Raw genomic sequence first — 13,173 nt, forward strand, 5'->3', positions numbered from 1 at the left:
AGAAAATTCTGCACCTCTTTTCCTACGTGTGCACATAGCCTTGCAGTGTTCTACGTGGTATCCATGTGGGTCCGCACTACAGGCCCTTTTTGTATATTATATTTGCCATTAGAATCAATACTTCTGTCGAATATTAATTTTTAAAAATAGATTCATACCAAAAACCTTGTATGAAATCGGAGGCACACTGCAGTGTAATGCTGGTCTGTAGCAGGGCCGTGCTTTCTACGCACATTTTGTGTATGCACCCCAATACTTTGTCATGACCCACTAGATTGTAAGCTCTATGCAGCAGGAGGAAGCACCATGGCTGCACTACATGGGCAGCTTTAAAGGGTTGGTCCATGATTATGTCGGACTGATGCAGGTTTGACACATGGCATCACTGCTGATCGGCTGTTTGCCGCTCCTCTGCCGGGTGTGCACATTGTGCCGAGCAGCTCCTTACACTCCGTAGTGGCCGCTCTCAGGAGCAGCAGATCATTCATTTTTTAAGAATAGGTCATCCATATTGAAGTCTTGGACAATCCTTTTAAAGAGGTATTTTAATTTATGTATGGCCTATTTCCGGCTGGCATACGGGGATGTATCACACATTTTTACTACAAAGGTGCAAGTTGGTTATACTGCCTTTACAAACTAAAAATTTGCCTAACTGGTCTGATGAAAAAATATATATATATCTGGTTTTCAGAAGTGATCTTTAACAAATACAGCCTCCTCCTCCCCAATCATTGCATAATAGTTTTGTTCCCACCACCAGGGTGTCTAATAGGGGCTTATTCTACTTTCCCTATGAAAAACACATGCACGCTCAGCTGAAATGTGCATGCAGATATATAGTATGCAGGGGTAAGACTTGTCGGCTAAGCGGGTCTTCAGCTAACCGCTGTCCAATTTTCATCTATTTTTATTGTCACTGTGGAATCTAATATATTATATACAAAAAGATAAATACATTTTAAATTCTTCTCCTACCCAATAGACAGTAGAAAATGAACAGCACACACACTACAGGCAAGTGCTTTTTTTTTTTTTTTATTGACCCATTTAAATGGCTGATCCTGAACTGGATGTCTCTAATTTTTTCTTTTTATTTTTTGGCGGGCAGCAAATCGGTTTGCACAAAATATATACAACTGTACATGCCCTTAGAATTATAATGGGGACATATCCTATCCTTGACAAACATGAATTGATTGCATATGTGAAAAACAGACGTCTGGATCAGGGTTCAAGGTCTGTTTACATGGACCGAATGGCGGCACAATGTTACCCCCGATCGGTAAACTTTTCCTGACCGATGGTCGTTTGAATGCCTGATTAAACAGGTAGAACAAAGCATACACTGCAGGCTGAGCCATCTATACTGTCCCGTTGTTCTCAGCATAAAAAAAGTAATTTCACCTGATGAATGAGCATTTTGTTTATCAGGTGATCGGCAGCCGGTTGCTTTTAACAACGCTCGTTCACGATTATCTTGCAGTGTAAATGCCCCGTTAGCTGTATAAGCAGCTTTATGATAGACAGAAGTAAGGCACCATGGAAGTCCAAGTATTGGATATCCGGCAATGACAGGTACAGCACCTAAACTTTAGATCAGTTCTTCATGTACAGAGAATAACTGTGCCTCTTACCCGCTGCTCCACGTCACAGATGTAGGTGAACCACTTCAGGCCTGCCGCCACGTGGGTGATCTCGTCAGCGTAAAGAACTTCTAATACCTGAGCTGAACTTTTGTCTCCTTGTGCCAGAAATCTTTGCAGCGTCTGAGGATGGACATCTAGACCCCTTAAAACAAAAAGAGAAAAAAAAAAAGTAGTCACACATGCGCACATATACCACTAGTGCCGAGGCCACGTGTGCATAGTAAGCGCTGTGCCGTTCATGGTGGATCCAACTAGAGGTGATTCCAATTCTCTGTGTTATGAGGACTTACAATAAAAACATCCCTGAAAACCGCAGCAGCACAGTTCCCAGTACCATCCGTGTAGCGCTACCGCCTGACCATTGGGGTCTTCTGCATCCCGCAGTTCATTAGTACTGTGACCAGGTATTGGTAAGTGTGGCTGATTTTATTCTAGAATAAAAGGATGACCTCACCTTTGGGGTTGATTACCTGGCTTCATGGACCATATGTACAATAGCCAACCGTCCTAGAAGGTCGTGTGCTGTATCAGAAGCAGACTGCCACAAACCTACAAAAGGTAAAGAGATTAAAGGGAACCATATCTAAGCTACTGCAATGCCCTGCACATGGGGTAAGCAACATAGCTAATCAGAAAAACTATGATACATTTCTACTTGGAGATATTTGCTAATATTATTATTACACCTACTATGTTGAAATAGGATCTTGGAGATGGGAATACCTCTTTAACCCCTTTCTGATCTCGGACGGGATAGTACATCCGAAGTCAGAACCCCCGCTTTGATGCGGACTCCGGCGGTGAGGGTGGAATCGCGATCCACACGCCGCTATTAACTAGTTAAATGCCGCTGTCAAACGCTGACAGCGGCATTTAACTAGCGCTTCCGGCCATCAGGCCGGAAATGCGTGCATTGCTGACCCCCGTCACGTGATCGGGGGTCAGCGATGTGTCGGCATGACAACCAGAGGTCTATTGAAGACCTCTATGGTTGGCGCTCATAGCAATGCAGCAATTCTACTACATAGGAGCGATCTGAGCATCGCTCCTATGTAGCAGAGCCGATCAGGCTATGCCAGCTTCTAGCCTCCAATGGAGGCTATTGAAGCACGGCAAAAGTAAGAAAAAATGGTTTTAAAAAATATGAAAAAAATAAAAATATAAAAGAATAAATCACCCCCCTTTCACCCCATTCAAAATAAAACAATAAAAAAAAAATTTCAAATCTACACATATTTGGTATCGCCGTGTTCAGAATCATCCGATCTATCAGTAAAAAAAAGGATTAACCTGATCGCTAAATGGCATAACAAGAAAAAAAAATTCAAAACCCCAGAATTAAGTTTTTTGCAATAACGGGCGATCAAAAGAACGTATCTGCACCGAAATGGTATCATAAAAAACGTCAGCTCGGAGCGCAAAAAATATGCCCTCACCCAACCCCAAAAATGGAGATGCTACGGGTATCGAAAATTTGCACAATTTAAAAAAAAATATTTTTTAGCAAAGTTTGGATTTTTTTTTAACACTTAGATAAAAAATAACCTAGACATGTTTGGTGTCTATGAACTCGTAATGACCTGGGGAATCATAATGGCAGGTCAGTTTTAGCATTTACTGAACCTAGCAAAAAAGCCAAACAAAAAACAAGTGTGGAATTGCACTTTTTTTGCAATTTCACCCCATTTGGAATTTTGTTCCCGTTTTCTAGTACATGACATGGTAAAACCAATGATGTTGTTCAAAAGTACAACTCGTCCCGCAAAAAATAAGCTCTCACATGGCTACATTGATGGATAAATAAAAAAAGTTATGGCTCTGGGAAGAAAGGGAGCGAAAAACGAAAAAAGCTGGGGTCATGAAGGGGTTAATGGTCACTCTGTGCATAAAAAAACCCCCACTGTCACAGTGATACATCACATTTTATTTGTTAGCAGCAAACCCACCATTGTGCACAGGAAGATCTCCAAAACGACTGTCCAGCTCTACGAGCCGCTTCTCCAGCAAACAGTAATGCTGAGAAAGACATCATAGGTTATTTGTGCCACATCAATGTACGAGAATGGACGTACATGAAGCTCTCCAGCCATAGAACCAGAGTTACAAACCTTTGCTTCATCTCCAGCAACTTTTACAAAATCCGAGAAGAAATCTTTCGGAAGCCTCTCCCCGGTCTGCAGTTGAAAGGCAGCGAAGCGAGCGATGATGTCCCAGGACAGGTCTATCGCCCACTGCTCGATATTAGCCAGGGAGTGCAGCAATGCTATTCTGCTGGCCTGGGGACAACACATGCCAAAATGGTATGGATCAGAAGAAATTATGTGATTGGTTTTCAGTAATAACTCATGTTACGTCAAATTATAGAGTTCATGGAAAGAGATATCCATCAGTCTGGATAACAGGACTGAGATCCTCCCCCATCCCTCGGTTGAGCTTGAAGTATATGTGTCTTTTTTTCAACTATGATAATATGAATAACTTCACTTACGGTAATCTATCATCCCATAATGCATCCCAGCAAAAATCTGATAATCTGGTACAACCTTTCCAATAATCTGGCATCTATAAAGCAAGGGCTGTGGAGTCGGAGTCGTGGAGTCGAAGCCCATTTTGGTGGCGTCGGATCATGGAAATTGAGAGGTCGGAGGTTTGGCTTACCGACTCCACAACCCTGCTATAAAGTCTCACCCTAAAATCATTTTACTATACTAACGTGTCAAGGAAATCTTAATAAAACCGCTCCTCAATATTCTCTGTTAAAGACGAATTCCACATTAGTAGCTACTTCTATAATTCTGGACCGCCTCTTCTTGTAAAGCCTCATTCAGACGTCCGCTTTTCACATGTAGGCTCTAACCCAGTTTTCCACGCCTTCATTATAGAATAGACTGTGTGCACGATTATTAGGCAATTTGTGATTTTTGATCATTAGTTTTATTATTGAATAACTACAGTGCTGTGGGCCAATCCAAAAAGTTAATAAACCTGAATCTGATAAGAAAGTAGAAGTGAGGTTTTGTCTTTCATTGGAGAATATCCATATGTACAGAATTATTATGCAACTACGTGAAAAACATAAATTTTCCAATCTCAATTGTTTATTTTAATCTGTTTAAGTGAGAATAATAACCAAACAACTCAATGTACAAAAATACATTCTGACATTTCAAAAATATGTCAGCAAGTGTTGTAGAGAAAAATTGTAAAATCCATAAAGACATCTCCGGAGAGGTGACATATCACCCTCATATTGAACATATGGGATTAATCATAACTTGGGAAGCAAGAAAGAGCTGACACTTCAACCTCCATTGAAGTACGACTTCCTGCCATGAACAGGTAATTACAGCAGAGCACTGCTGAGAACCAGCCAACAAGTCTAGGATTTGTATATTCAGAGGCGGAAACGTGGGTCTTCCCCTGTTCTAACAAATTATCTCAGACTCTCTGGATCCAGTGATGAATATTGGGTTTACAATATTTATGGGAGATATATTTTCGGTGACGTAGCAAATGGACAAACATAACACATTCACAACTCACATCACCGTAAGGCTGGCCAAACACCTCCAATCGATGGATGATGCTATCCATGCCATGTTTCGTCTCTATAGAAAGCTAAAATCGTGATAGGAAACATGACAACAATATCTCCCGCCTGGGACCTTCAGGGGTGAAGATATCCTGAAAGTTGGGGGATCTCATAAACTTCTAAAAGACCTAGCACATCCCACGACAAGCTCCCCATAGGGAGGTATGTAGGCGCAACCTTGATCTAATAAAAAGCAGAGTTAGGATTTTCGGCAGTCCTAGAAGTTACAGTTTGTTGTGATACTTTTCATTTTCCTAAAAAAAGTGCATTCCTCTGCTAAGCTCTGAGCCATTTCTGTGCCACATGTTTAGTTCTTTTTCTTTTGTTATCCACTTTATTTTATATCATTGTATATACCATGTTGTTTTGATCCCATTTTGTAACATCTTTGGATATCTTTTATAAACACTGCCTAACTTTCCGGTTAAATATATAACATTTAATAGCCTTGCATCGATGAAGTCTGGCAGTTTCTTAATCTTAATCATCTTTTTGAGCAGCACCAAACAACCTCAAAGACACTGTTTAGAGAGGTGGACTGGTTTCCTTCGCCATAAATCTCCCGTTTAAGAAGGACCCACAAGCTCTCAATAGGGTTTAGATCAGGTGAGAAAGGTGCCGGGTCATTATTCTTTTATCTTTAAGGCCTTTACTGGCAGCCAAGCAGTGGACACTTCAGTGCTGCAATGGAGAATTGTCCTCCATAAAAATCATGGTTTTCTTGACAGATGCAGACTTTTCCTGCACCACTACTTGAATAAAGTGTCTTCTTAAAAACCGGCTGTAAGTTTGGGAGTTTATTTTGAGTCCATCTTAAACCCAAAAAGGTCTAACTCATCTTCATTAATACCAGCCCATAGCAGTGCCCATTTCCATGGCTGTGGAGTCGGTAAGACAAACCTCCGACTCCAACTCCTCAATTTCCATGACACTGAGTCTGACTCCACCAAAATGGGCTCCGACTCTGTTTCTACGCCTCCAACTCCACAGCCCCGTCCACCTTCATCTCGCTGATGTCTGAGTTGAAGTGGAGGATTGTGTCCGTTACTGATCCAGTCATGGACCCATCAATCTGGTCCATCAAGAGTCACTCTCCTCTCATCAGTCCATCAAAACCTTTAAAAAAAAATCTGTCTTAGTACAATGTTGACGTTTCCTCTTCTGTGTCTTGCTCAGTGGTGGGCGTGTTTCAGCCTCCTTACCTCATCCATGTCTCTGAGCACTGGACACCTTGTACTTCTGTGTCTTGCTCAGTGGTGGTCGTGTTTCAGCCTCCTTACCTCAGCCACGTCTCTGAGCACTGGACACCTTGTACTTCTGTGTCTTGCTCAGTGGTGGTCGTGTTTCAGCCCTCTTTACCTTGGCCATGTCTCTGAGCACTTTGTACTTCTGGCCACGTCATGGAGATTGCAGTTCTGGAATATGACAGCACTGAAGAATAATGGCTTCCTGGTCGCTTCATCATTTCATGTTCGATTCTTCTCATAACTTTTGCAGTTAATAAGCGTCTTTTTTTCTCAACATGTTTTTTGAGACCCCGTTCACGATTTAGATCAAAACTTTTGATGGTTCTGTGATCACCCCATGGGCGGATATACCGCCTGTTCAACCGCACAGGGGCCCAGAGCGGGAGGGGGCCCCCGACGAGCATACAAAGCAATGAGGTGAATGACAGCCAGCGGCAGTATTACTGCTAACAGTAATATATTATGCTGCTGTCCAGCCGGCTGTCACTGCTGTGGTCTGCGGTGAGGTGACAGGTGGCAGACGCTGGACCAGGAAGAGAGGACAGAGGGGGAGGGCCTCTCAGTCACAGTGAAGCTTGCTCAGGACCTGTGATGAGGTCACAGAAGGGGAGGAGTCAAAAGTCACATGATCAGGGGCCTCCATGTATTGCAGGACTCTGCTGTTCTGTCATGGTGCTAGACGGTAAGCTTATGTGTGGGGTCGGAGTTGTTTATAGTGTGGATGTAGCAGAGCCGTATGTGTGTGTGTACGAGGTGTACGGAGCAGAGCCGTGTGTGTATGAGGTGTACAGAGCGGAGCCGTTTGTGTCTATGAGGTGTACGGAGCGGAGCCGTTTGTGTCTATGAGGTGTACGGAGCGGAGCCGTTTGTGTGTATGAGGTGTACGGAGCGGAGCCGTTTGTGTGTGAGGTGTACGGAGCGGAGCCGTGCGTGTGTATGAGGTGTACGGAGCAGAGCCGTGTGTGTATGAGGTGTACGGAGCAGAGCCGTGTGTGTGTATGAGGTGTACAGAGCGGAGTCGTGTGTGTATGAGGTGTAGGGAGCGGAGCCGTTTTTGTGTGAGGTGTACGGAGCGGAGCCGTGTGTGTGCATGAGGTGTATGGAACTGAGCCGTGTGTGTGTATGAGGTGTACGGAGCGGAGCCGTGTGTGTGTATATGAGGTGTACGGAGCAGAGCCGTGTGTGTGTGTGTGAGGTGTACGGAGCAGAGCCGTGTGTGTGTGTATGAAGTGTACGGAGCAGAGCCGTGTGTGTGCGTATGAGGTGTACAGAGCGGAGCAGTGTGTGTGAGGTGTATGGAGCGGAGCCGTTTGTGCGTGAGGTGTACGGAGCTGAGCCGTGTGTGTGCATGAGGTATATGGAACTGAGCCGTGTGTGTATGAGGTGTACGGAGCAGAGCCGTGTGTGTATGAGGTGTACGGAGCAGAGACGTGCGTGTGTGTGTATGAGGTGTACGGAGTGGAGCCGCATGTGTAGGAGTAACTATGCGTGGCCATTATACTGTGCGCAGTATCATGTGTGGCCATTATACAGTATGTAGTATCATGTAAAGCCATTATACAGTATGGAGCGTCATGTGTGGCCTTTATACAGTATGGAGCATCATGTGTGGCCATTATATAGTATGGAGCATCATGTGTGGCCATTATACAGTATGGAGCATCATGTGGGGCCATTATACAGTATGGAGCATCATGTGTGGCCATTATACAGTATGGAGCATCATGTGTGGCCATTATACAATATGGAGCATCATGTGTGGCCATTATACAGTATGGAGCATCATGTGTGGCCATTATACAGTATGGAGCACTGTGTGGCCATTATACAGTATGGAGCATCATATGTGGCCATTATACAATATGGAGCAGTGTCTGGCCATTATACAGTATGGAGCATCATGTGTGGCCATTATACAGTATGGAGCATCATGTGGGGCCATTATACAGTATGGAGCATCATGTGTGGCCATTATACAGTATGGAGCACTGTGTGGCCATATTTTTTGTTTAGAATTATTGTTTATGAAACAGTGCGAACAGCAGTGCTAAATGGCTGTGGTTGGGACGTGGATATGGGTGTGACTAGTTGTGAAATTGGTATGCTCAGAGGTGTGGCTTAAAATTTGCCGTGGTTCGCTGCGCGCGCTGCAAACTTTATCCCTCTTTCCCCTCTTCAAAAGTTGGGAGGTATGGTTTAACTGCGCCCCTACTTGTATATGTTTGAGGAAAAGGTGTGTGTAAATGGGTGTGGCTTACAAAATGGCTGTGGTTTTCCTACACAAACACAGAACCTGTTAAAAATTTGAATCCCACCCCTACCTATATGCTTACATAACTTTGTTGCGCTATGGAGGGGGGGCCCGGGAAGATTTCTTGCACAGGGGCCCTCTGCAGTCTTGGATCACCCCAATATCTTAGCAATTTCCAGAGTGCAGTATAATCTCTTTTTTGACCCATTTTGAGTGATGAAAACAAGCTTCCTAATAATTCTGCATATACCACTAATGAAGCCCTTAAAGGGAACCTGTCACCCCGTTTTTTGAGATTGAGCTATAAATACTGTTAAATAGGGCCTGCGCTGTGTGTTCCTATAGTGTATGTAGTGTACCCCGATTCCCCATGTATGCTGAGAAATAACTTACCAAAGTCGCCGTTTTCGCCTGTCAATCAGGCTGGTCAGGTCGGGAGGGCGTGGTGACATCGCTGGTTCTTCCTCAGCTTTACGTTGGTGGCGTAGTGGCGTAGTGGTGAAGACACAGCGCGCGATCTGCGCTGTCATCCCTTTCGTCGGTGGGGGCGGCCATCTTCCTGGGGCCGCGCGTGCGCAGATCGAGTGCTCTGCTGCACGGGGCTTCAGGAAAATGGCCGCGGGATGCCGCGCGTGCGCATTAGAGATCGCGGCGGCCATTTTCCCAAAGCCGAGTTTGCATCTCGGCTTTGGGAAAATGGCCGCCGCGATCTCTAATGCGCACGCGCGGCATCCCGCGGCCATTTTCCTGAAGCCCCGTGCAGCAGAGCACTCGATCTGCGCACGCGCGGCCCCAGGAAGATGGCCGCCCCCACCGACGAAAGGGATGACAGCGCAGATCGCGCGCTGTGTCTTCACCACTACGCCACCAACGTAAAGCTGAGGAAGAACCAGCGATGTCACCACGCCCTCCCGACCTGACCAGCCTGATTGACAGGCGAAAACGGCGACTTTGGTAAGCTATTTCTCAGCATACATGGGGAATCGGGGTACACTACATACACTATAGGAACACACAGCGCAGGCCCTATTTAACAGTATTTATAGCTCAATCTCAAAAAACGGGGTGACAGGTGCCCTTTAATTTGTAAATGTGTGCTGTTATGACATATTCTATTCAGGGGGTTGAGAAATTAGGAAACTACAGCAGTCATGAAATAGAAGTGTGACGTTTTCTGTAGAATGTGATGAAACCACTTGTTATATTATTTGTGTTGAGCTAATCAAATTTTTCTTGTTTGATTTTTTTTGCAGAAAGAATATACATTTTGCTAAGGAACCTACTTTGTAGTGGTAGTTGAATAATTTTGATTGCAACTGTGTGTACCTTTTTGTTTTGCTAACCACCATCAATGATGCAAGGTTACCTTAGATTCTTAAAGGGAATCTGTCAGCAGGTATGTGCTATGTAATCTGACAGCAACATGATGTAGGGACAGCGACCCTGATTCCACTGATGGTTTTCTGGGTGCAGCAGTTATGATACATACACAGTTTTGTGTGCTGATATAACAGAGCTCAGTTATGCTGTGTAGAAGCCGCCCACACCACAGCTTTCTTTGTACATTGTATATAGACAGAGAGCTGCTAATCAGTGCTGGGGGCGGGATTGGACTAGCAAGCACGAGGCAGCTAGTCAAATAGTGACAACCTCCTGCTGATAAAACACTGATTGTATTGAAACAGAAAAACACAGCCCAGTACGTGACACATCACTGGATTCAGGGTCTCTTCTCCTACTTATGGTCTTCTCAGATTACATAGCAAAAAACTGGTGTATGTTTTTTTTTTTACTAGGTTCTCTTTTATTGTTGTGAGGGGGATGAGATACTCTCGGAATTGTTTCTCAGTAATGATGTGCACTGTTTAAAGGGAACCTGTAAGGTCCCCAGTGCCCCCAGAACCACCAGCAATTGTGTTACACATAAACAGATCTTTAGAAACAGTATTTCTAAAGTCCATCTATGGTATGCAAATAAGGGCTTTGACTAGTCGATGGGGAGTTAGTGTCCCCAGACTAGTCAGTCCATGTTATTACACCGCTGTGAGCGTGATAACATGACTTAGCTGACATCATCACCATACAAACCTCACGCATGCGCGCAGTTTCTTCCTCTCACTACATTGAGCCACTGAAGCCAGGTGACTTCAGAGAGGTGCACTGGGCATTATTGTAGTTTTTCTGCATTACCATTCATGCGCAGTATGCCTCTCTGAAGCTGGGACGCGTACATACGGCATCAGAGGCCTGTCAGGGCCCGCAGCGTCGCCCCACCCATGCCGCCGCCGGCCTACTGTTACCCTGCTCCACCGTTGCCACCTCCCAAGTAAGCTAGTGTTAGAACCGACTATAAGACGCACCACCGTTTTATTTAAAGCATTTTTTTCCTACTTTGCAACCCAAAATTTGGGATGCTTTCTATGCTTGAATGCTGTCATTGAGAAATACTCATTCCACAAAAAAGCAACCCTCAAATGGTTACATGGAAGAAAAAAATAAAAAGCTGTGATTCTTGGAATGCAACCATGAAAAAAATGTAACCAAAACACATATATACCGTATTTTGCGGACTATAAGACGCACAGTCTTATAGTCCGCAAAATGCGGTATATATAATTTTTTCTTCCATTTAGCCATTTGAGGGTTGCTTTTTTGTGGAATGAGTCATATTTGTCAGTGACAGCATTTTGGGCTGCATGTAACTTAATAACTTTGGTTAGCTATTTAAAGTAAGGAATAAAAGATGAAAGGCAGCAATTCTGGCATTGTTGTTGTATATGTTAACTTTTACTCACTAGAATGCACAAATAAAATGTTAACTTTATTCTGTGGTCCAATGGAATTATAGCGATACCAAATTTACAGTTTTAAGTATTCTTTTACTTTTGCCCAAAAAAGTTTTCTTTTTTTGTGACACCATATTCGGAGAGCCAAGAGTTGTAGATTTTACTGTAAAGGAACTGTGTGAGGGCTTATTTTATGCTGACAAGCTGTAGTTTTCGTTGGCATCAATATGAGATACACAAGACTTGTTTTTTTTCTTAATACACCTTTTAGGAAGTGGAATGAACAAAAACTGCAATTCTGGATTATATATACACATATGTTTTTTTGAACACCGGTTACTATTTGGTATAATTGACATGAATGTTCCATTTATTCTGCAGGTTAAAACAATTATGGTACAAAATGTTTTTTTGGGACGTTTCTTATTTATGTTTTTAAAGCACCTAATCTAAATTCCCTGCCCTTACTCTCATACTCACCAGCCGCCATTTTCATCTGTTATCAGCACCGCTCCCGTCGGTCTTCATCAGGTTGTGATCTGCCGGATCGCTCCAGTGTCTGCTTGAGTGCGCCGGAGGTCACTTTTCAATGCAAGTCTATGAGACAATCATTCTGGCCTCATAGACTTACATTGAGAGCTGGTGACCGTTACCTCTGACTTCTGGTCAGTCAGAAGTTGGGGGTCACAAGATGGCACCACGGGACTGGAGCGGCGCCAAGAGAAGGTGAAAACAGCAGTGGGCGAGTATAAAACTAAGTATAGGTTCCTTAGATTAGAAGCTCTACTTCCAGCGCTGAAAACACTTGAACATGTAAATATGTATGTATAGGGGTTAATGCACATGCAGATGGGTTATGGACATCACTAATAAACCTGGGTGCTGCACTAATATAGCAACTTCTATACGCACAAGACTAGCATTAATGAAATCAGCGCAGCTTTCATTAATGTTATCATAACGTCACACACATAGGGGTTAATGCGCCGTCTATCAAACAGGGTACTGCAGATACGGCCAAGATCTAAGAGGCGAAAAAGACATAAAATCAATCCAAGTTGACGTGTCTCACCAACGTTCCTCCCTTGCCTCTCTTGATCTGGCCCGGCTGTACTATGGTGAGGTCCTCTTTGCGGCTTGGTTGGACAGGGGGTTCGATGTGTCCGATTTCTGTAATGTTTCCGGAGTTCCACATCTCTTGGACCTGATGAGTCAGTTTAGCCTGGGGAGAACATCACAATTAAGTAAAGCATCTATATTAAAAGCCCCAATTCATCAAGCAGTTTTTGAGAGTTTTCTGGTGTAATATAGTTTGAAATGTCACTTTTTTTGGGCAACTCATAATTGAAAAAGTCAGCAACATTTGGTTATTTTACACCAGTCCTGATCAGGCCGGACAACAATGTTTAAAGTGCGTGGAGCTCCACCCAGAGGGACCATGGCCGGCAAATTCATCATGGTGTAAATTGGAATAGGTTTGTTGTAACGGCACACGGCAGCGGAATCATGCGGCAAATTCATTAGCATGCGCATGCCTCTTAATGAGCTTGGCGCACCTTAGTGCAGTGCACCTTTCCATCAAGACTATTGTAGAAAGTGCCAGTCTTAATGAATTGGGGAAATAGCGGAGACAAAACAAACAAAGGAA

The 13,173-nt window shown here is 43.8% G+C and overlaps 1 protein-coding gene across 2 annotated transcripts in view; it reads right to left on the reverse strand.

Annotated features, from left to right (window-relative positions):
• The window catches only part of LOC138676766 (uncharacterized protein HI_0077-like), a 37,671-nt gene that overhangs the window by 1,911 nt on the left and 22,587 nt on the right, over positions 1-13,173 (reverse strand). For both annotated transcript variants that reach the window (XM_069766351.1, XM_069766352.1), the window contains exons 6-10: positions 12,598-12,747; positions 3,758-3,925; positions 3,596-3,665; positions 2,120-2,198; positions 1,638-1,791 (exon numbers count right to left, since the gene is read on the reverse strand). In XM_069766351.1, the coding sequence (XP_069622452.1) occupies positions 1,638-1,791; positions 2,120-2,198; positions 3,596-3,665; positions 3,758-3,925; positions 12,598-12,747 (621 nt within the window). The remainder of the gene's footprint in view (positions 1-1,637; positions 1,792-2,119; positions 2,199-3,595; positions 3,666-3,757; positions 3,926-12,597; positions 12,748-13,173) is intronic.

The sequence above is a fragment of the Ranitomeya imitator genome, chromosome 4, assembly GCF_032444005.1.
Source record: "Ranitomeya imitator isolate aRanImi1 chromosome 4, aRanImi1.pri, whole genome shotgun sequence".
Lineage (NCBI taxonomy): Eukaryota > Metazoa > Chordata > Amphibia > Anura > Dendrobatidae > Ranitomeya > Ranitomeya imitator.